Source organism: Macadamia integrifolia, unplaced genomic scaffold (assembly GCF_013358625.1).
Source record: "Macadamia integrifolia cultivar HAES 741 unplaced genomic scaffold, SCU_Mint_v3 scaffold1188, whole genome shotgun sequence".
In the NCBI taxonomy this organism is placed as follows: Eukaryota; Viridiplantae; Streptophyta; class Magnoliopsida; order Proteales; family Proteaceae; genus Macadamia; species Macadamia integrifolia.
In genome coordinates, this window is record NW_024868114.1 from 40,637 (window position 1) to 65,452 (window position 24,816).

The 24,816-nt window shown below is 38.3% G+C and overlaps 1 protein-coding gene across 4 annotated transcripts in view; it reads left to right on the top strand.

Annotated features, from left to right (window-relative positions):
* LOC122063074 overlaps positions 1-24,816 on the top strand; it is a 33,997-nt gene that overhangs the window by 3,164 nt on the left and 6,017 nt on the right. For 2 of the 4 annotated variants that reach the window (XM_042626729.1, XM_042626727.1), the window contains exons 4-9: positions 2,067-2,232; positions 2,336-2,474; positions 5,647-5,746; positions 12,644-12,781; positions 23,892-23,992; positions 24,497-24,610. In XM_042626729.1, the coding sequence (XP_042482663.1) occupies positions 2,067-2,232; positions 2,336-2,474; positions 5,647-5,746; positions 12,644-12,781; positions 23,892-23,992; positions 24,497-24,610 (758 nt within the window). The remainder of the gene's footprint in view (positions 1-2,066; positions 2,233-2,335; positions 2,475-5,646; positions 5,747-12,643; positions 12,782-23,891; positions 23,993-24,496; positions 24,611-24,816) is intronic. The other 2 variants (XM_042626730.1, XM_042626728.1) reach the window with 1 other exon arrangement.

The following is a 24,816-nucleotide window of genomic DNA, read 5'->3' on the forward strand; positions in this document are numbered from 1 at the left end:
TTTGGTATGGCTCGTCTTGTTTTAGAAAGAGGGAATGTGAGTAGCGAGAGTATGGAAAAAGAGAAAATGATGAGAGACAAGTGGTTTTCCCACGGTTTAGGATGCTTCTGCTTAATCATGGTTTGAACGTGGGATAGGTCCTATAATAATGGCTTTGGGTACCTAGAGATACATATCAATGTTGTCTATGTTGCAGAACAATATCCTTCTTATTTGGCCTCCAAATAAACCAAGGTATGTCAAGCATTTGCGCCTCTGGCTTGGTATGCCTATCATTCTTGGCTTGGGATTTTGTCCATTCCAAAGGCCCGCTTGTCCTTTGGCGCAAAACCATCTGGTTCAAAGGTCATATCCCTCGTCATAGCTTCACGGCTTGACGTGCCATCCTTAATTGCCTCTTGACGCAGTTCTTCCTCATCCATTGCCACATCCATATTCCCCTCTTGCTGCCTTAGCTGGTACGGCTCTGAGGAAGTCAACCACTTCTCTTGCCCTTTCTCCTCTATCATCTGGAAGAGAGTTCTCAAGCATTGCTGGCCTTTCAACAGACGAATCCTTCCTCTTAGCCGAGAATGGATTTGGGTCGATATGACATTTGGCGCCAAAGGCTCATTGTTGTCTCCTGGGGCCTCCCCTCCTCTATCATTCTCCCTGTTTCGATGGATTGACTTTGTAGCTGCTCCGCCCTTCCCTCTTGTAGGGTTTATTCCCCCTATCTAGTTGACTTTGCCTCCCCCCTCTTCCCCCCCTTGTATATTCTTTTCTCTTGTAATTTAATATTTTATTCATCCAAAACAAGATTATTATTGGCTCAGCCCAGACTCAGGTCTTTGTTTCATGAGGCATTTTGCTTCTCTGTATATGCTGGTTTGGTTCAAGTCCAAAATTCATGATGCCCATAGATAAGTCTGCAGGTCAAAGCTCATAATAAATCAGAAAACTTATTATTTGTTTGAGCTTCAAGCAAACTGAGATAACCACTCTAAGCTCATTCTTGATTGTTTTAACGAGCCAGATTTGAGGTTCAGGTTCTTAAGTAGGGCTTCCAACTCTTTTGTTTCAGAAGTTTGTTAGAGAAGCTTTATTTTTTAATCGTATTTTTTGGTTAATTATATATATATATATATATATTTCATGTAAACGTATTGATCCTTTTTTGTAATTGTCAAGTTTGGGTATATACAAATCTCTCTCTGTTTTTCAGTTGAGATACATGATCTTTGATCTTTTCCCTTTATTGATATTGAGGTTTTGTGCTTCTTATATGTTAGTTCTTTTTTTGTGGGTTTTGTTATGTTGATGAACATTGTTGTAGTCGGTACCTAAGCTCAAGCTTTTGGGATAAGCGGTTGTAACATGGTATTAGAGCCAGGAGGTCTGGTGTTTGACCCCTGGTATGTTTGAGGGGTTTTGTGTGTTGTGCCTATATGCTTTGTCCCATTTGGTGCCACTTGATGGCGCCTCACATGTTGGTGTCATGTCCAGAGCTCTGTGTGTGTGTGGGCCTGCATGTGTGGAGGGTCTTGTTTATATTCATTGTTGTAGTCCTTACGTAACAGCTCGAATTTTTGGGATAAGTGTTTGTTACAATGGGAATATTCATCTAGGGCTAGGCTCCATCTGGTTGGAAGTGAAAGGAAGGGAAATGAAATGAAATTAAAACAAAAGTAAAATGGAAACTTTTCTAGTGGTTACCGACAATGATTGGGTAACTAATGAAAAAACTTTCTAAATCTACAAATTAATTTTTACTTCAGTTTCCAACCAAATTCCCTGCGTTTGAATAGGAAAAATAAAGAGTCCACTTGAAAATTTAAATTACAATTTTGGTAATATTTTAAGTCAGTAACACAATCATGATTACTAATGTTTTCATTTTTTTTATAAATAAATTTAACTTCCCTTCAATTCCCTTTACTTGCAACAGACTGAGCCTTAAGGTTATCCTACAGAATGGTGTCACTGATGAAATCAGTTCTTTTTGAAATCAAAGAGTGCTTATACCTGTTTAAGTTGAGCCTTATGTTGCCTTTATTAAACAAATACTGTATAATTTGGTTATAATGAATCTGCAGGCCCTTTCCATCGTTGGTTCAATAAATGTGAGGGGAAAACGGAGTTTGATAGAGATGGGGTTTTCTTAGTTCTAGCTGGTGCCTTCCTCGAGGATTCTTTGTTATTGGATACTGACCGTGCCATTATGTTTGAAAGAGTGAAATTGCTTCAGCAGAGGTATTGTAAAAAAATTCTGTCTCACTTCTTAGACGTGCAAGAGTTGAATATAATTGGAATTTTAGTTTCTGGTATTTAGTTTTTTTAATTTTGGTTATTGCAGGTATAAAGAGCTCCATATTTTTGGTTTTCAGTCTTGCAGTTCAATTTGTTCATCTACTACTCAAGCTCGTCTATTCCAGACCATCACAAAGGAGTATATCACGTTTCCTATCTTATCGTCTAGCAAGAATCTTACTGAGGTGAGAGCAAATCCTTGCTATGATCTTTGGAATAAGAAATGAAGGTTCTATTTGTAAAGAAGCTAACAAGTTCATGTACTGGGACTGGGTAATCAGTTTTGTGGAAGAAATCTAATCTAAATATTACATATTAATAGGCTTTCTTTTTTCATTATTTAGTCTCTGAAGATGTTTGGTAGCATAGAATATGAGACCGGGCTTTGGACATGCAGAATTAGACAGACATGTCACCTTATGTTCAACTTCACATTTACACATGCATGATAAAGATTGGGATATATTAGTAATTTATACAGTTCTTTTATAGTTAATAAAACATTATGTGTGTGTTGATTAGAAGTGAATAGATTTTCATTTTTATTAACGTCTAAAGAAATCATTGATAAATAAATAAAGGGAAAAAATATATGCAATCATAACTAGTGAACTTGACAATGTGGTTCTTTTGTTACATTGACTTAGTGATGCATTGTATTCATCTCAGTGTCAGTGGGATGGGGGGAAGTTATCTGGTGGCGCTTTGTTCCAAATCCTTGGTCTCTGCACTTAGTAGGCCAGACCAGATGGGGACTATTTCCAAGAAAAATTATATGGAAGACTCAAATCTCTTTTTGATTTAAGGCATTTGGTGTTGAAAATCATGTACAAAAAATATCTGATTCTATAAACAAGATGAGACAGTTGGCTTGGTCTCTGCTCCCTTGTGTTTTTGTCTTTTGTGCCAGACTGCCACTCACTGTGCTTGGGTGGATTGACTTTGATTATTTCCAAAGATGTAATTGGATGACATGGTTACAACACAGTTTTTTTAGCAGAACAGGGAGATTTTTTTGCATAAGTGTTGTAGCTATATTTTGGACCATTAGGGTGGTAAGAAATGCTAGATTCTTTTTAGAACCACTGTAGTCCTCCTTGAGATGTTATTGGTGGGATTTTTATCTGAGTGGCTTTTTAGTCCTAAGTGAAGCTCTTCGGGGACATAACTTGTGACAACTTCTTTATGTTCTATTAGCCTCATGGAGCACTACTGTTGCTAGATCACGGTAATTGCTTGTGGTCCAACTATTTGAAATCTTTATTTGCAGACCCCAGATTGCCTGGGGTATTGGCCATAACCAGATAAATACTTTTTCATACCAAAACAGTATTTAGTTTCTTGTTTCTTCATTATTGACATGATCTGGTCCAATCTCTTACTTTTCACTTGAATATGAGTGTCCCTGTTGAATGAAACATTGCTTGATCAAATAGAAAACTGCATATCTGTACCCATAAAACTTATCTTGCTGATTCCCTCTATCAGGGATTCAACCCTTTAATTCCATATATTGAGAAAGAGAATGTTATCTGCAGCATCTCGGATGCCTTCTCTATAGATCCACTAGAAATTGCTAAATCATAGAGATGATCTACATTTCTCTTCTGCAGGTGCTAATGTAGACTAGGGTAGGGAGTCTAACCAAGTTTTAACTGCGGGAACTTTTAAACAAAGAACAACCAAAACCAGTCCCAACAGAAAATCAGAATAACAAATAACAGTCCAGCAGGTTATCAATCTCAAGAGGCAGTACTAACAGAGATCAAACCAACAGTAAACCATTAGGACTAAACCAGGAACTGATAAGACTTCAATTAGGTCCAGATCAACAGAATAATCTGAAACACAGGTTTAAGAACCATCCGAAACTGAAATAAACCCATCGATTTCAATTCTGAACACTACAGGCACTAGAAGACAAAAACATAGTGATTTCGAATAACTCACTAATGGCTGGACAGAATCAGCCCCAATTTGGATCGATCCTTAATGGGGTAGGAAGGAAGTATCGACCAGAGTTATAGCTCTAGGCAAGGACCAGAACTGCTTCAGGGAGCAGAGTCTGATTGCTACTTGGACTGAGATTTCTGGGCAGAATTTTAAATATAAAATACCTGGTTTGTGACAGCAGTAATAGCTTGAAAATAGAATTGAAAGAAAAGAAGAAAACACTTGTAGAACCACCTGGGCTTCCCACTGCAAGGTGTCAACCAGATCAAACACCAGCCCCATTGTTCTTGATCAAACACAAGAAGCATCTCAGCGGAGTTTTTTGTTCATAAAATCGTTCGAGGCTTAATGGGAGCCCTCTTCTTTATTTATAATAATGATGGGGGTTACATAAAATAGAAACTAACTTTAGTTTCCAAAAACTGAAATAGAAACTTACAAAATAGAAGGTCCTCTAGTTACTAAAACTGGAAATAGAAACTAGGAATTAAAATTACTGAAATTAGAAACTAAATAAATTGGATTTAGAAACTAAATAATAAACTAAATAACCCCATCAATGCCCAACTAAAAAGGAAACCAATGAAAAAAGAAACTAATTAGTAATCCCGTACTCAGCCTTAGAGCCTCTCTTTTAGACCCATAAAAGTGGTCTATTACAATCAAAACATATGGGATCAAAGGCCCAACATGTATGGAACTCAACCCTGGGCTTATTCCTAATAAAATGAGCCTATTTTGTTGATTAATCTGCAACAGGTGCTTTTATCCTGACCTTGTGGGAACATGCCAAAAATTTCAGACCCACTTCTTTAGCTTGGGGAGTTTGGGTTTGCCAGAAAGCACCTTTGGAGGAGCTATCTTGTCTGGCCTATGGGGAATCTACTTTTATGTTGTGAACTATGTGTGAAAGCTTGATAGTACAAGCACCCTTTACAGCCACCATGGATTTTGGGCCTTTTCCCTGTAACTTATAGACTATAATATTGTACTGGCTGCCAAAAAAGTTTTGGTTTGGAACCACCCCAAAAGGGTGAGACTGGAGCTGTCTACCATTTGTAGAACAGTACCTCCCATGACAACTGTAATATCTTTCATAACTTAATAAGTAGGCGATGATTTCTCCATCTTAATTAATTAACATATACACTGACTTCTTGTAAATATCTTTGTAGATATCTTGAGCATCCACTAGACTATGAGCTGTTAGGATCGTTAGTTGAACAGGTAGAGACCATCGAATTGTTGTAATGGATTAAAATGTACTTTAATATATGAATGTGATATACAATTGCCATAAGAACAGAAGGTGCAGCAACTATAATTGCTTTAGAAATTAAATGCCATCATTCTATGCTGTTTGTAGTCCTTTTACTATTGACTCTTCTGTTTTGTTGTATCTAGATGACAATGACAAGTGGAGAATGCTACCTCTTATTTAAAGGTTTTAGGAGTCCTCTATTTTATCACGAAAAGAGTACAGATTTTGGAATAATTAGCAAAGGTATGTTTTTTTTTTTGTTGTTTTATGCTAGTTCTTGGGGAGTAAAAAATCTTATGCTTTTTGAAGCCATGAATATATCAATTTACCTTTTGTGGGCACTGTCAAAAAAAAAAAAAAAATTGATGGCACCCCTTGATGTCTTGGCAATGCATAGGCATGGGCAAGGGGCAAAGGTGTATAACCCAGGCCATATTTTCCTGGTATGTATCTTCGTATAATTGTAAAAATGTAATTTATGTTGGATTATAAAGGTAAAAACATAACAATATAACATGGGCAAGTGTTTTTTATCCCTGAGTGTGCCCCTGCGCCCAGACACAGGGTGTGCAAAATGACTACTGCGCCCCCCTGGTCGATGCCTATCGGTGCGCTCTCATTTGTTGGAGTGCAGGTTCAGGGACCACGCTCCCAAGCAGAAAAATTTTCTCAATATAAAATATAAGGAGGTATAAATAGTTGTTCCTTATTCTATCGAGTCTCGTGGAGCTTGTCTTGGATCGGAGCAACCGTCACTTTTTTCTAATACAGTCGTTCCTTATTCTACCTCTCTTGGTCTTGCCGCACATCCAGCGTAACATCCTCATCTTAGCTGCCCCCAGTTTATTCAAATTACTCTTCTTGAGGCCTAATACTCCGCCACATAAGTCATAGCTAGTCTTATTGCAATTCTGTAGAATTTTCCCTTGAGTTTAACTGGCATACGTTTGTCACAGAGCACTCTCGACGCACTTTTCCACCTTATCCATCCCACTTTAATTTTGTGAAACACATCATCCTCTATATCCTCTTCCTTTCTGATGATTGACCCCAAGTATTTAAAATAGTCTCTCTGTGGTAGTTCCTGATCAACTAGATACACAACCTCATCACCCTTCCTAGCCTGACTGAAGGGACACATCATATGCTTTGTTTTTGTTCTGCTTATCATAAAACCCCTTGATTCTAAGCTTGATCTCCAAGCTCCAATTTAATGTTTATCCCTTCTAGGTCTCATCTATGAATACAATATCATGAGTGAATAGCATGCTTGATCTCAAATATGCTTTGTTAACTCATCTATAATGAGCACGAATATGTAAAGGCTTAGGGAATATCCTTGATGTATTCCAATTGTAATTGGAAATCACTATTTTGACCTTTTGGCGTTTTGACACTTGTCACCACTCCTTCGTACATGTCCTTAATTATATCCACCAAAATATGGAAGCCACTTCTGTTTTGTAGGACATGCCAAATTAACTCTCTAGGTACTCTGTCATAGGCTTCCTCAAGTTCAATAATGACCATATGGAGATTCTTTTTGTGATCGCTGTACACTTCCATAAGCCTTCTTAAGAGGTGGATAGATTGATGTAGCACCGATAAGGTTCTACAGGAGAAGGACCAAGTCCAAAGTCGACCCCAGTGGCTGACCCACGATTTGGGCTAGTGATGGGGAATAATAATTTCTAATATTAGTCATATTTAGTTTCATTTCCAGTCCTAACTTAGTTTCTAATTTCTGTTCTAAGTTAGTTTCTAATTTCATAGATTACAATTTCCCATTTTTAGTAACTACATGTTGGTAGTTTATTCAGTCAATAGTTAGAAGCTTAGAGTTTCTATTTTTGTAATCTTCCCCATCATTAATATAAATAAAGAGAAGGGCAGCAACATAGCCCACGATTTTGAAATTAAAAAAAAGTTCTCATGCTGCTGCCGCTGGGTTGTTCCATGGCTGTTTCGTTGTGTTTGATCGAGGAAGAAGAACTTGGTGTGCAATCCAAGTGACTCCTTGCATCGTGAAGTCCAGGAGGTCTACTTCAAGTGTTATTCTCTTAAGTTTTATATATTTTTCAAGGCTTATTAAGGCTGCAAAACCAGGTATGTAATCTATCACTCTGCTGCTCAGAAAATTCTGCAAAACAGAGCATCCGTCCCTGCTGGAAGGACAAGATCTGGTTATCCAATTGGGCCAGTTTTTTCGTCGAAGATTCCTCCCTATACCAATGAGGATCGATCTAAATATTGGCTGATTCTGCTCAGTCATTGATGAGATCATAGTTTTTAAGGCGCTACTAAAGCGTCGCCTTACCAGCGCCTTGGCGCTGTTGCGGTCTAGAGATGGTAAGGCAGTGCTTCGCTTCACGTGAAGCGGCGCCTTATGGTTTTTTTCTCTTTTTTAAACACATTTTAAAATTACTTGATGAAGATTCCAAATATAGATTTTTTATTGGTAGGTGTATGGTTTTGTTAACACTTGAGATGTATGGGATCAACTTTACTCCACCAAAAATAACCAAAACAAACAAAACAAAAACACGATTCACAAACAGGATTTGGATTTTGTCAAGGGTTTTAAGGAAAGGGCTTTGAAAAGGAATCAAGGAACAAGGAAGAATCACTGATTTAGGTGACCATTTTGCTCCGGTAGCGGTGAGCTTGCTCTGGCAGTGGTGAGCTTCATTCTTCTTTGACAGGAGTAGAAATATAGTAGATAACCTTAGGGCTTAGGCACTCATTTTGGAATCATAGAGGTAAGTATAATAAATACTTTTTTTATGTCTTCTTTTCTTTATACTTATAATTTTGTTTTATAATTATGTATTTATATTATATGTTAATATGTTATGATGATTGATGATTGATGAAGATGAACTTAGTTTATTCATTTTATTGATTTGTTTTCTTGATGAATATCTTACATTGGTATGCATATGAACCTTTAATATTTATTTAACATATGAGTAATAGGATTCAACTAAGATTTGAGCCAAATAGATTGGTTTTATAAAAAAATTATACAGGAACGCTTTAGTCAATAAGGTGACGCTTTATGCCCGCCTTATCGCTAAGGCGCTCCGAAAGACTCTCAAACGCCTCTGTCGCCTTACCGCCTTAAAAACTATGGATGAGATATTAGACTTTTAGTGGATTGAAGTTTCTATTTTCTGGATTCTGGTTCTCTGCTGATCTGAATAGTATTTTCTGGACTGCTGAATAATGTGTTCTGATCATTGACGACTGTTAGTGCTTCAAACAGTTTCTGATTTAAATCTAAAACTGCTGCTGGGTTGATTTATTCAGTGTTACTATCCTGACAGATCGATACTATTTCTGTGATCTGGGGTGACTGGTTGTGACCTAATTTCTGTCCTAATTCTATTGTTGATTGATTCTGCTTATTAGTATAATTTCTGATAGTCGACATTCCAGAATTTTGGGTTTGCTATATCTGGTTTTCAAATTCTGTTTACTGGTTAATTCTGGATTACTGTTGCTGTCCTCTATAGGGTGAATTTTGGTTGTTCTTTGGTTTATAATTCCTGCAGTTTTGGGTCTGGTTTGGTTGTCAAATTCTTTCCTACATTATAGATTTTGTCGTGGATCTTCCTGGCATAAAACCAAATTGATTCTTTGATATTTTTGTTTCTGCCCTTAAGTGTAATTGAAGACTTTTTCCCAAAGTTTCATGGTATGCCTCATTAGTTATTGTAGTTCTGGATATCACATTTGTTCTTATAAATCGTGACTACCAATACTTCTCCTCTAGTCATCCAACATTTTCTTAGTAATCAAAACCTTGGTAAACAGCTTAGTTAGCCAAGAAATCTCATGAGATCCTAGGTACTTCCACACTTCAATTGGGTTCTCATATGGTCCAGGTGTTTTACCTACATTTATCCTTCATAGTTTTCAATGCGGAGTTGTGTGTTTGAGTTGTTACTTTTGTGCTTAGTTGGATTATCAAGAATATGTTATCTCATTCCTCCTTTCATAAAAGTGTCTTGGTTGTGGACGTAATGCATGTAGGACGCTTTGGATTGACCGATCTATATGGTGCGCCAGGTGGACAAGCGGTACCTTATTATAGTATGTCGTTAAGCTGTGGCTGATTTATAGTGGTGCATCAGGTTGACAGCCTGCACTTATTATAATTAGCTATAACCCGTCAATCTTTTTGCATGGATATTGGCTCTCATCCTTGGAATCTTCATGTAGCTGACCCCATTAAGTTCGGATAAGGTTTTGGATGTTGTTGTTGTTGTATAAATAGCTATAAAACTTCTTTTTTTGGGGGGGGGGATGGGGAATGATGTTGAAGAAACATATAAGAAATTCTTATGGTTCGTAAGATATGATATGGAAGGCCCAAGACAGTTTTTAGGTCTGACATCTAAGATGATAAGCCTTGGACCTTAAGGTCCGCCTTGTTGCCTTGATAGCGCCTTGACAACTATGCCTTGTGCTTTCACATCCAGCAAACTCTTGCTCTTTTTGAAGCAACAATTGTAAAATATTACATACTCACCCAGTCAACTGCTTCCATAGGTTCTACTTGATTGGATTACTATATTAAGAATTGAGCTATATGGTTTCACTAATTGCTGCCATGATTTCCAAGGAATCTTCTCTAAGCACTTATTTAAATGATACTTGGTTACTGTTTGTAGTATTTTTCTTTTTGACATACTATAAATAGTATTTTTAAGGGCACGCTTGGTCCAACTGTAAGGTACGAATGTTGTGGTAATGTAGACTAGGATAGATAGACTAATCAAGCCTTCAACTGCGGGATTTTATAATCAGAAGAACAACCATAACCAGCCCAGTAATATAACAGAAAACCAAAACAGAAGAGAAGACACAATAAGACTGTCGATTCCAGCAAATCTGGTTCCTCAGGCCAAACTAGCAAACAGGTCCAGTAGCCTATCAGGGGACTATTATAGGTCTCTGACAGTACAGTTATTATGAGCAACAACATAGAAAAGCATAGAAACCAAACACAGTAGAACAGTCCTATCGATTTCAGTTTCAGCCTCAGGAACTCACTACAAGACAAAAATTAAGAGATTTTCAATATCTCAAAATTGGCTGGTCAGAATCAGCCCGAACCAGGGTCAAGTTTCACTTTGATACGGAGGAAGGTTTGACCTGAATTTCAGCCAAAGCCGATGGCTATAAGTCTTATAGGGAGCAGGGAACCGATTGTGAAACTTAATGGAGTTCTGGCAGAACTGGGATTTGAATACCTGGTATGATGATCAGCAATAGATCCCTTGAAAAAACCTTGAATAAGAAGAAGAATACTTTAAGGAAAACTTCTTGGGCTTCTCACCGCAGAAAGTCAATTGGATCAAACACCAATTCCATCAGCCTTGATCAAACCCAAGGAGAAGACAATAACAACAATTATTAATTTGTTTATCAAAATCATTCTAGCTTTAGGAGCCTCATCTTCCTTATTTATAATGATGATGGGGGAATTACAAAATAGAAGGTTCCTCAAAAGGAAACCTTAATTTAGTCTCCTAATACAATACTTACTAAAAAATGAAATAAGAAACAAAGGAAAAAGGAAACTAACTAATAATGACTTGACTCCTAAGAAAACAAATATAACTTAAATTAAACCAACTTAAAAGGAAACTAATGAAAAAGGAAACAAACTAATAATCCCGTATGCAACCTTAAAGCCACTATTTTATACCCATAAAAGTGGGTCATTACACTCCAAACCACATGGATTGAAGGCCAACACATATACAACCCAACCCTAGACTTATTCCTAATAAAACAAGCCTAGTTTGGTGAAGAATCTGCATCATGGGGTCAAGCGGTCGAAACAGCCTTCTTGACATTCTCAGTGTAAGGCTGCTTATTTCTCGGCCCCTCGGACCTCGCACATGCAGGAGCCTCGTGCACCGGGTATGCCCTTTTTATAAATAGTATGGATCTGGTCTGTAGATAAAGATGCTCCTACACCTATGCATTTTAAGGTTTCACTAACTGTGGTTATGGTTTGAGTGAGAGAATGATGGAAAGGATCACCTTTGGTTTTGGCTTGGGGGCAACGATGAAATGCTTGGTACCCTTTTGTTCCTTAGCCAGATTTTTGAAATGGGAATCTGATTTCTCATAAAAGAGCTACCCAGTTCATGAGGCTCCTGCTACTGTAGGGTCTGGGAGGGGCAAATGCCCAAATGTATGCAGCCTTTCCCTCTGCTTCGCAAGAGGGGCTGTTTCCAAGTTTCAAACCTGTGGCCAACATGTTGCAATAGTGCAACTTAACCGTTGCACCACAAGCTTGCCCACTAATCTGATTTCTCATAAGCAGCTTGTATATTACTTATTACCGGATCTTAGCTATGATGCCAAATAAACAGCCCAACTGAGGAAAACAAAAGAACTCTGATGGGAATTTAACTAGTGGGCTGTGTTCGCACTTTGACTGTCAGGCCAGCTAGTTGGAATATGGTTTGCAGACAAAATAGGCTAAGGTTTTCATGGGCTTGAGATTTGGTTCTATTTGAGATTTGAAGACAAAATATTAGACCTAGGTATAAAAGAGAGACATTGGAACTATATAACGGGACCTGAAATTCGGTTAAGCGTTAGAGATTTGAGTTGATTGAGACAGTTAAAGGACAAGTAATAACAGGGCAACTATGCAAAGTTGCAAAATTACAGGAAAATATTATAACCACATCTCCATACTGTGTTAAGGGTTTCATGGTTCTACTGAAGAAACATCATCTCTAAGTATGAATTCGGTTCAACAAAAAATGAAGTATTCTCTCCTGCATTTATTAATTATGAAAAAGAAAAGCTGTCCTTAGAATTCCTTGAATCCAACATTGAGAGGGGAGACCCAGAATACTCTGTGACAGAGTCATTCCTCCAATATCGATCTTCATGGACTAATCCTTTCTTGGTTGAAGAAGTTGTTCCATATGAACCTTTTTTTTTTTTTCAAGCCTTTTGTCATCAAACTAGAATTGAAAATGTTGTGCGTATTGTTAGTACATATTGGTTTGGTAAGGATGTTTGTTTCTTCTTCTTCTCATAGATGTGTTGTTTTGAGTTATCTCGATTTCTCTAACAATTTATGACTTTCAACTTGATTATGTGCAGCTATTGAGGAGTTATTGCTGAAGAATGAGGACACAGCAATTGTCCAGAACTTTCAAAGCACTTTAATGAAGCCATCAGGGGTCATTAAGGAACCGAAATTCTGTTATTCTATGCAAAACTTACTCCTATACTTTCCAGGTATTGTTTCCTATGAATGACTTCCTGTCTTTCCATTTAAAATTGCAGCTGTTAATTCATTTGTTAATTGTTATAGAGATTGTTTAAATTTTAAAATTTTCATTAAAGCTGCTACTGTTTAAGTTGTGCAGCTCAGTGCTTTTACTTTTGCACTTGAGCTTTTAGTCTTCATCTCCCTTTTCTTTTTAATAAACTATCTTAACTAATTTATAAAAAGAAAAATGCGAATTATGGATGTCTTTCTGTCAGGCGAAGCATTTCACTTTCTGTCTATATTTTGTTTGGACTTGCTTGTGTTCAAGGAAACCGGATGAATGAGATTATTTAAAGGTTTTAAAGCTTTAATACCATTTTAAATCTAGAAAGAGGAGAGTAAAAGTATGAGGAGGTTACTTCACTTGAGTCTTGATATGTGCTTCATTAGTTCACTTTGTTAAAAATAAAAAAAGGTTGTAGTGGATGTACTATGGTACCCTCAGTCATACTCTGTGCCTTGCAATATTCCTACAAACTGCTGTTTGTATTTAATAAGGTAAGAGTTTGATGTAGAATTGAAATCTGGGGAGCAAAAGAGGCTGCTTTAGATTAATTATGAGAGTGCATATGAACCAAATTCATCAGAGTTGCTTAGGTTCCTCTAGAGGCCATTCTCAATGACCTGATATTTTCCTCTAAAAAGAGGTAAAAGGAAAATACATTGGCTAATGTTCTGAGGAAGGAGTTCAATGCTGAATTCAGTGAAGAGGTGTCTTCCTAGATTGGAATCAAGGTTAATTGTTGGTAGAAAATGATGATGATTTATTATATTTTAAGTTGTTTTATGAAGTCTAATTACCACGAGAAACTTATTCTTTTTCACTCTTACTATTGTCCTATCCCATTTCTCTCTTAGTTGGAGTAAAAGCCCTTTGGTGTAGAAAGAAAGGGGTGAGAACGTGAGGTATCAGGTATTTCACTATACTAAGATAAAAAAGGGCTGAGCATGATGTAGATCCACATCTTGGGCTTCAGCATCGAAGGAGAAAGAAGAAGACAGACCAGCCAGCCTTGGGCTGTATTGAGTCTAGCTGGTCCCCTTATATTTTTGGACCCTTTGCTGGCCACATGAGCAGCCATCGACCAGCAGAGGATGCCCCTTTTTATTGCATATTGGTTTCCAGTTTTTGGCCTTATAAGTTGCCATCGAACCAGCTTACAGCTCTCTAGAAGTTCCTCTTATGGCATGCGATCCCCAGTATAGCTTTGATTTTTGATTTATGGTTTTGACTGGTCAAAGATACTTTACTTAAGTTGTTTTGCTTTCTAGAAGTCCCCTAGTAGTTGCTTTTAACTTTTCTTCAGTTACAAGTTAGGAACTAGTTGCTTATATGTGTTAGTTTCCTTTTTAGATTAGCTTCCTATTTGGGAACAAGTTGTTATTAAGTTTATTTGGACCTCTGTTTAAAGAGAGGTTACTGTAACACAAATCACAATTGAATGAATAAAGTTTTTGCAGCAATTGCTAGCTCCCAAACTCTTGAGAAAGGAAGTACAACAACTGAGATAGCTGTGGGTGAGATGCCCAGGCTGATATAGCTATTATCCCACCCACATCTATCTTACTTTCTTCTTCTAAATTCTGTCATTGCTTGCTGTGAGAGAGTGATTGTGAGATAAATCTAAGTCTGCTTGAGCCTTGGAGACCTAAACAAGGATTGAAGTCAGCTTGAAGGCGAGCCCAAAACCCTAAGGTAAATTTCAGCTTGTTAAGGTTTTGGGGCCAAATTGACAGGGCTCTTTTCTTCTGTTCTGTCCAACATCTGTGAATTCCCTTTGGAGGGATTGAAGGCCACCATTAGAGCCCCCTTCGACCAGGACTTGAGGGTGGTTTGACTAGCCAAAAGGGAGCCGCAGGTCTTCTCTTCTTGGCTTGCTGAAACCCTAATTCTGTTAAGGGTTGATTGTTGGTTTTGCTACCCACCCTCCTTCCAGCCTCCTTCCAGATATTTTCAGCTATTATCAAGGCCTCTCCAGCAGTACTTTGAAGACTCTTGTGACCAGGTTTGACAGCCCTAAAGCTTCCCTACTTGTGAGTTTCAATTCAGCCTTTTTCCTAGGCTTTGTTGTTGTCCTACTTGATCTCTAAGTTTGAAATCAGAACTGACATTGGTTGAGAGTTGTTTATCTTATGGGGGATTGTCTACCTAGTGTTAGCTCTACATTAGAGCCTATAGCTGTATAGATGAGACCGAACATTGAAGTGGGCTTTATCTGCAACTGAGGTCTTCCAATGGAATGTCACACCTTGCCTCAAATTATGTCAAGGTATGCGGCACTGGATTCTTACTGTACTAGTCAGCCTGCTCCACCAGGATCTAATGTAGAGACGAATTTACACAAGTACAAAATCTTCGACCAAATCAGAGTACGCATGTAAGCGGGAATTTATATTTTACATTACCCATGGTGATCAAATCTAAATGATAAATAATAATTATAGACACAATTGAATTATAACTCACAATTATCATAATATAATCACATCTTACAAGCATAATAATAAAACCTCGAAACAAAGGAAATCTCAGTATTCCACCACGTCTCACTGACACAACCTCACAACCATTGCTGAGTCTTGATGCACTCCAGCTCAAGTTCCACCATCTAAAAACATAAATCCACGAGGGGTGAACTTCACAAGCCCAGTGAGGGGTGAGCATGCAAGTACACACAGCACCATGATGCCAACACGTACTCACAATAATATCCACAAATGCACAACCACATGATCCATTTTATTAATCATATCCATTTTAATTACTAAGTCTCAATATGTGGGTATAAGTGCTATAAGCACCGTAGGTGGTATCTCCTACTCTATATGTTGGGCCTTAGAGATACAGACTAGTTACAAGCAGGAGTCAGCCAGTCTTGGTCAGAGCCTCGGTCCCCTAGCCAACCCCTAAATAGTAACCCCTGACAGTAATGGTCCTGGAATCCCACACCATCATTGGTATCCCATGTTGTACGATAGTCATGTGTATAATACATCATACCATGCTGTGCCCTTTTAAGATACAATACGTCGTATCAGGGCGTAGTAGTTCTCCGCTACCTATCACCGAGTGGGATTAGCCAATACCTCACTCCCTATTGGCAAGGGGTTATAGTACTGAGATGTGATTCTAACCAAATGCAATCTACATGCATCCATCTCAATCAATCATATATCGGAGGCCATCATTGTAATACCGATCTTTGAGCCCACGGTACTAGATCCCCCCTCGGCCACACTATGCCTCAGACCATCGATGTTACAATCATTACCACTCATCTATATTACTACACATCCACAAAACCACGATCACATCAATCTCGATAAAACCATTCCACATGTGCAGTATATATATCTACTTAAAATAAATCCAAAACACAGTAATCATCACATTCCACATGAGTAGGTAGAAACATAAAAATGTAGAAACACTCCGCAAAATGAAACAATCACCCACTCACCTTGATACCCGAATCTGATGCCTTTTCGTTGAATTCCCATCCACCCGAATCTTTGCCGAGCATCTTAGATGCCTAATTAAACAATTAATATTTTAGGTTAGTTTTAGTATTCATTGTCCAAGGACAACCCAACTTCCTAAACTCCTATTGAATTCCCTTATTGGAATCCAAACCAACAGTCGGACAGAGGCATTGTTTCCTGACCAGCATTTCTCCCAACAACTTACCTACTTAACCAACTTGGTTCCCTAACCCTTATGTAGGTCACTAACCTGATCCGCACCATCTCGGGTGTCCTATTTGTCTAAACAGACCAAGCCACATAGTACAAAGGTCATCAGACACCCATCGGAGGCAACCTGTGGGTTATCACAGGTCTCAGCTGACTGAGCTGATTCCCAATACAGTCTTCTTCCTCACTGTACTATTTTCTATAAAGGGGTATGATGCGGATCTGAGAGAGTCGGATCGCTTAGAGCCCAGTAAAGAACCAAATAGTTCACTCTAGGCAAACCAGGGGCAATAATGTAATTTCTGATAAGATTTATGAGCTTTATAGATTGAAATAAGTGACTGAGGACTTAAAAGGAATTAACTTCAAAGAGAAAGGAGCAATTCTGGAATTAAAATAGTAGTGGGGTTAAATTGAAATAAAAACAAGAATGAAGGGTTACTTTGCAAACTAGGAAAGAGAGGATGTCTTTAATAACGAGTTTAAAAATTGAAAGGACTTATCTGTAATAAGCAAAAGTTATATTTTGAAAATAAAGACCTTTCTTCTTCCACACGATGGAGCTCAGAAGCGGCAGCCAGCAAGCCTTCAATGCAGAGAACTCCTTCAAATCTGGTCGGTTGATCTTAGGACTTCAAGTGTAGACTCCTCAGGAGAAGGCGTACCAAACTCACCAGGGGGCTGCTCAGATTAGTAGGCTGGAGTGACGTGGGAAGCACCTGCAACTGGATCTGGCGGTGGTGAATTCAGATCTGATTCTGGGTTGAGTTTCTTCACAACAGAACCAAGCCTCAAAAGAGATGACCTAGGATTTGTATCGCCTAGGAAAGAGTTACCTTCATTCAAAATCTCAGTCCAAAAAACCAATGCATGAGGGAGATCGATTAGCTTCAAGGAGACAACAACGATCGCCAGAAACAGGGTAGGGAAGAAAAACCAGAATTTAAAAAAAAGAAGGAGAAGAAATAAAGGGGAAGTAAAAGAATGGAAGAGAAGAGATGGGAAAAATTCAGAGAAAGAAGAAAGGGGAATCGGCAGCCATGGTTCTCATACCAAAACTCTTAATCAAAATTTCTATTCTTCAACACCTAAAACTGAACTTTCTCCATCGATTACATGTCCAATATAAAGGAAAAAAATCAAACAATTAATGGAAACTACTTGAAAGGAAACTATTCTAAAATTAGAAGCTAGCTAATTTAAAAAGAAATTATTTCTAAAACAATAGAAAATCAAATCAAAAGATATTTTTTTCTTCTAAGTCTATCGTGCAATTGCATCAGCTCTCCCGGTCTTAAAAGAACTCGACTCCGTCGAGTTAGGTTGTGCTCCCAAGATTCCCTTGTAAATCGCTCGCCGATGAGGTGGCACATATTTCGAAACAAAAGATGGGAACATAACTCTAAGAGGAGGGAGAGTAGGCTGACACGTCACTGGAGCAGGAGTCAGTCGACGACGTGGCATGTCGGATAATTTATGTGGCCTCATTAAGTACATACGACCTCCTTGCTTCAACTTGATGGTGTTCCATGCGCCATCGTAGAGAATGCCTGCATGTCGCTGCCAAGGTCGCCCTAGAAGAATATCGCAGTGTGCCAATGGGTTGACCAAGCAAGTCACATGGTACTGTAGTGGCCCAAACTGTAAGTGTACTCGAACAACTGTAGTGGCCTCTTCTCGAGCTGTGGGTCCAAAACCTCTCATGTGAATCTTCTTGAAAAGCTGCTTCTGTGGAAAGTTGTGTGCTCGAACAAATTCAGCAGATATAAAATTTGCTTCTGTCCCAGTATCAATAACTGCATGAACATCAGTATGGTCAGCAGTGCAGGAAAGTACCCTTCTGTCTAAAGAGAGGAGTCTTATCAACTAGTCTATTCGAAAAGATGAAAGGCTAGCTGAATGAGCTTCTACATCTTCATCTTCATCATCGACAATATCATCGTCCTCGAGGGGATAAGGATATGAATGAGATTCATCTTCACTCTTCTCTGTCGGCTGCTTCTCTGCTACATTCACAGAACGAGTCCTGTTGGGACACTTGTTGGAATAGTGACTCTTCTCGCCACAACTATGGCATATGATATTCTTCACCCCAATACTATCCTTGTTGAACTCTGACCTTTTCTCTTCAACTCTGCGAGCTTCAGGGTTCTTTTCCTCCATACGTGGTGGAGGTCTATAAACTGAAGAAGTCTTGAGCATACCCTTCCAATAAATGGACTTTTCTTCAGCTGTCTTGGCATGAGCTGCTGCCACATCAACAGACCTGAAATCAGTGTTAGGCAACTAAAGTTGAATCTCAGTACTTAACCCACTGATATATCGCATCACCCGTTGCTGGTCTGTTTCCTTAAGTCGACACCTTGAAGACAGTTTGTGGAATTTGAGGGTGTAGGAATCCACATCTTTGTTCCCTTGTTGCAAGTTAAGTAATTTATGGAACATTACCTTTTCATAATTAAGAGGAACAAATTTTTCAGTCAGGATTTGCTTTATGACCTCCCAATTGGTAACGGGTCTAAGTCTTCTGGCAAACCTTGCATGTAATACATCATCCCACCATGAACATGCATACCCAATAAACTTGGTGATGATGAGTTCACACTTCTTCACGTCTGGAAGAGACTTATACATAAAAATTCTCTCCACTTTGGTAAGCCGGTCAAGAAATTCCTCAGGTTCCTTTTCACCACTTAACTCGGGAACCTCAACTTTGATGCCATAATCTCTGTCAGAAAATTGTCGGGTAACATCCTGTGGAACAACTGGATCAAGTTGCTACCTCTGAGGTGTATCTTCGATCCATAAAGTGTTGAGCTAAGGAGGTAATGTAGAGGATCCTTCTTCAGCTCGCTTGTCGAACCTCTTCATAAAGGCAGTCATCTCTTTCATAAACTTGTCAAACTTGGCTTCAGTCCTCTCAAGCCTAGCATCAGTATTCTGTTGGTTCTCGGCTAACTTGCGATACAATTTGTTCAACTCAGCATTGGTAACGTTACTTGTCATGGTTAGGGAAGTGCAGGAAATTTTGCTCTGATACCACTTGATGCGGATCCGAGAGAGTCGGATCGCTTAGAGCCCACTAAAGAACCAAATAGTTCACTCTAGGAAAACCAGTGGCAATAATGTAATTTCTGATAAGATTTAGGAGCTTATAGATTGAAATAAGTGACTAAGGACTTAAAAGGAATTAACTTCAAAGAGAAAGGAGCAATTCTGGAATTAAAATAGTAGTGGGGTTAAATTGAAATAAAACCAAGAATGAAGGGTTACTTTGCAAACTAGGAAAGAGAGGATGCCTTTAATAATGAACTTAAAAATTGAAAGGACTTATCTGTAATAAGCAGAAGTTATATTTTGAAAATAAAGACCTTTCTTCTTCCTCACGATGGAGTTCAGAAGCGGTAGCTAGCAAGCCTTCAATGCAGAGAACTCCTTCAAGTCTGGTCGGTTTATCTTGGGACTTTAAGTGTAGACTCCTAAGGAGAAGGCGTACCAAACTCACCAGGGGGCTGCTCAGATAAGCAGGCTGGAGTGACGTGGGAAGCACCTGCAACTAGATCTGGCGATGGTAAATTCAGATTTGATTCTGGGTTGAGTTTCTTCACAACGGAACCAAGCCTCAAAAGAGATGACCTAGGATTTGTATCGCCTAGGAAAGAGTTACCTTCATTCAAAATCTCAGTCCAAAAAACCAATGCATGAGGGAGATCGATCAGCTTCAAGGAGACAGCAACGATCGTCAGAAACAGGGTTGGGAAGAAAAACCAAAATTTAAAAAAAAGGAGAAGAAATAAAGGGGAAGTAAAAGAATGGAAGAGAAGACATGGGAAAAATTCAGAGCAAGAAGAAGGGGGAATTGGCAGCCATGGTTCTCATACCAAAACTCTTAATCAAAATTTTTATTCTTCAACATCTAAAACTGAACTTTTTCCATCGATTACATGTCCAATATAAAGGAAAAAAATCAAACAATTAATGGAAACTACTTGAAAGGAAACTATTCTAAAATTAGAAGCTAGCTAATTTAAAAAGATATTATTTCTAAAACAATAGAAAATCAAATCAAAAGATATATTTTTTTCTAAGTCTATCGTGCAACTGCATCAGGGTATGGTCTTACATTCCCTGACTATGGCAGAGTCCTCTCAGCCAATTCGGTGACAGGTTTAGGCTATGGATCCCTACCATGGTCATCTGTACAAGGCTGAGTTTCACTAAACATGTATCAACTGGCCCTATCCTTGTACAAGGTGCACCTAGACCCAACCAGCAACCATTTAGGGCTCTAAAACCCCAACTGGAAGGTTGGCGGGGCAGTAACCGGCTGGCCGATTAGACCTGCCGGTTCCCTCTTTTCTGCAGAATCCGATTCTGCCAAGGGCTGCAATGTACATCAAAATCCAGATTTGGGTTTAATTTCTTAGTCCATGGTTTTGTTCAAGCATATTGAGTCTGAAGATAGAGTTTAGGCTTCAAATTGACTCATCCCTTAGATTAAATTGGCTAAACCCAAATCTATACATCCCATTCAGCAGAAATCTTAGACATTAAATAGGAATTGGGTCATTTCTGCAGAATTGGATCAATTCCCCTATTTAGTCACTTAACTGGGGTTGAATACAAGTGTTAACAATCGTAAAATTTGTATTCCAACACTAATTAGACTTATATCAGAATTTCAGGGAGGGCATTAGCTAAATTCTCATAGGGATAAATATGGACTGAATTCTTGTTCTAGGGTTTTGGCTGAATTTTGCCTATTCAGACATATTCCAGCTTCAATTACATAATTCCTTACTGGGAGAATAAAAACCCTATGCTCTAGGGTTCACAGGGACAGTCTTCTAACAAATTTCAGTCCCTAATCCTTCTAGAATTTAGGGTTTCTTCTACAGGGAAGCAAATTAGTTCATAGGGACTTAATTGCAGTCCCCAATTTATCGAAACTCCTAACCCTAGCTTGCTACTGCCATTAAAGAACAATTTCTTACCTTAATTCTGCAGGTACAACAGTAGGTACAACAGCCACATGCACAACCTTCCTTTTGCTGTTGCTGTTCACTGAATTATACAGCAGCTAAATGAGGTGAACAATGGCTAAGGATCTGATTTATAACTCAGCCAAAGGGTCCTTAAGGCCCGTTTGGCTGAACACCCTAAACTGAAAAGTAATTGTAAAAACTAATTCTAAAAACATAAAACTATTTAAAATTTAATTCCCCTTGATGGACCCCAGCAAATACTGACCTATTAGGTTGGATTTGGTCAGCATTAGGACCTCTACATAGTGGGTAAGTGCGAGGCTTAGGGGTGTAGGGATGTGGGCCCCTAAACCCAATTTTTCAGTATTTTGCCGGCCAAACCGGCTGGCCTGTTGCCAGCAGGGTTGCCTTATTTTTGGCCTTCTAGCAGATAAATCCTCTGTCTTACGTTACCTAACATGTGTGGGGCCATTCCCACAGTTTTTGACTATTTTACCCCTCCTACTTGGCCATTAAATCTGCCAATTTCTCCCTTCTACTGCTGTACATGTGTGATCCATAAGATAACAACCTATTGCCGTTGTGCCAGTTATGTCCCGACACTGGGGAACAGTTGCTTCAAAATTCAGGGTGTCACATGGAAGGTTTTCTTCCTCCTGCAAAACTAATTGTTAGGTAAAAAGAACAGATTTCCGAGAGTCCTCCAAGTTCCAATTCTATTCATGAGTGAGAAATCAGTTTCTAGCTATTGGAAACAGTTATTTAGGGTTTTCATGTTGTCCGTGCAGAAGAGTTCCCCGTTTCCTTCTGCTTTCCCACCCCCACCCCCAAACCCCCACAAAAAAAAAAAAAAAAAAAGAAAAAAAGAAAAAAAAGACATTTGCTGGGTTTATGGTACTGTATAGTTCTGTATCAATAACTGGATTTTGGTTGCTAAAAGTCATGTGAGGCATCATTTCCTCCTTCCTCTTCTTTATGGATCTGAATGTTGCAATCAAGAAATTACATAAAATGAGTGTGATTGAGATGGAGTGTTCAGGTGGATGAGTGGCAAGACTTGGAGGAGAGGACTGTAAATATAAACATTTAAGGGGAATTAGGAATAGCAGCAAGATTTGATTGATATAGTTCATTCTTGTTGAGTGAAGATGAAAGGAATTATGTGATGCAAGATGGAGGTGTTAAACTGATGATGCAAAAAGGAAATAAACTGTTGAAGTAGGAAAAAGAAAACATGTTTGGTTATATGATATAGTAGCAAAATATGACCTGAATGAGTGCAGTTGCTATATAGGATTTGTCTGGCCAATCCGAGGTAGTTTGGGTATACTGATGTGTCTTGTTCCTATGAATTACTTGTTCTTTTTCACATTCTTTAGAAATTTCTTTACATTCTTGTAAGTTTTCTTCTATACTTCCTTGAAATCTTAGAAACTATTTTGATCGGGTTCATAGTTGTCAAGGCAACTAGGCGATCCAAGGCATTGGAGTTGTGCCTAGGTGACAAGGCACCTTCTGCTGCCTAGGCACCCTAGGCATGCAGTATATGTAATATAACAATGATAATTTTATAGAATTATTCTTATATGCTACGTAGAAGCCATATCAATGCAAATATGATATAATCATTGTTGCCAAGGTGTTGCCTAGGCATCCAGGCTCTTTCTTGGGTCCAAGGCGATAGCTTGCTTTGTTGACACTTCACGAGTTTATGTTGATTTATATTTATTGTTTTGTGTTTTGATGAATATGCTTAATACATCCTATGCTTTGTTTTTTATATGTTGGTTTTCTCATATTAGGTCAATACCATATAACCATATCAGATTGCATTGATATGGCTTCTTTGTTGCATATAAGCATAGTTAGATGAAAGTATCATTGTTATATTACATAGTCATATACTACTTGCCTCGGGCACCTTGGAGTCCCGCCTAGGTGAGCGCCTTGTCTCCTAGGGGCCCCTCCAACACCTTGGGTCGCCAAGTTGCCATGACAAATATGGATATAATTATGCTAGTAATGATCTAATATAAGAAAATCAACATATCATCAATGAAGGATATAATATAAATTTTTTCATAAAAGAACAAAGAAATAAGCATAAATCAATATAAACTTGTAAACTGATATAACACAAGGCGTGCTGTGACAAGGTCACAAGGCGACACCTAGGCCGTTCCCTTTCTTGCATCAAACCAGGCATGCTGTCACCTTGGACCCAAGAAAGTGTCTAGATGCCTAGGCGACAAGTTGACAATTATGATCAGTCCTTTTTGTTTACTTACATTTTTGAAGTACAAAGTATGGCAAAATGTTGTATCTTGTATGACATGAATTGCAATTCTTTAACATATTAATTTTATAAACTAATAATTTCATTTTCTTTTAATTTCAGGCTGCATATCTGTAGATGAAGATGGAAACCGCTTGTTTCTATCAGACATCAATCATCATAGAATTATCATATTTGATGCCGATGGAAAGATCTTAGATTGTGTACGTAGTAAATCTCTTTTTGTCATCTGAATGAATTTGATGTAAGCATAGGCTCTATTGTGTGGGGTAGTGAAACTGCTTCATTTTAAGATTGGTCCTGCTATTCCCCCCCCCTTCAAGAATGCAAAAGCAGCCGTTTTCGTAAAATATCATATATCTCCCAGTTCACTGTCTAAAATTTCAGTGGCTGGTTGTGTTTTTGTACTTCGGGTGTAACTGGACCATGGATAGACATGGTCTCAAGCTCTATTATGTTATTCTTATTTTTTTTTTTTCCAAGAAAATATTCTCCCCCTTCAGTCTATTATGTCAGGCACCCCCCTCTTTATTCTTCTTTCTTTCAAGAATTTATTCATACACCAAAATTATATCGCAATTTTGTGTTGTGGCTTTCATTCCTCTGGCCTTTCTGGAAATTTGTTGAAACTCTCAGACATTTAAATGACTGTGAAACTGTAAGATATTTCGTTGGCTTATTTTACCCTAATCTAGTTTATTTGTTAGATTGGTTCTTCCCCAGGTTTTGAGGATGGTGAATTTGAAGATGCTAAATTGTTGCGTCCTGCAGCCTCCTTTTATATGGACACTGAGGATTGCCTGTATTTTGTTGACTCAGAGGTCTGATTCAGCTATGCTTCTTCTATAAAGGGATTCTTTATCATTATTGTCAATTTGTCATCAATAATGATTACCATATATCATGTGTGCATGTTTGAAAATTCCAAAAATAAGTCAATTTGAGATGGTGACTATGGACATGATTTTTTGTCATATAAAGGAACATATGTCCTTAGTTAGAGAGAAATATGGTTTCTGTATCTCTC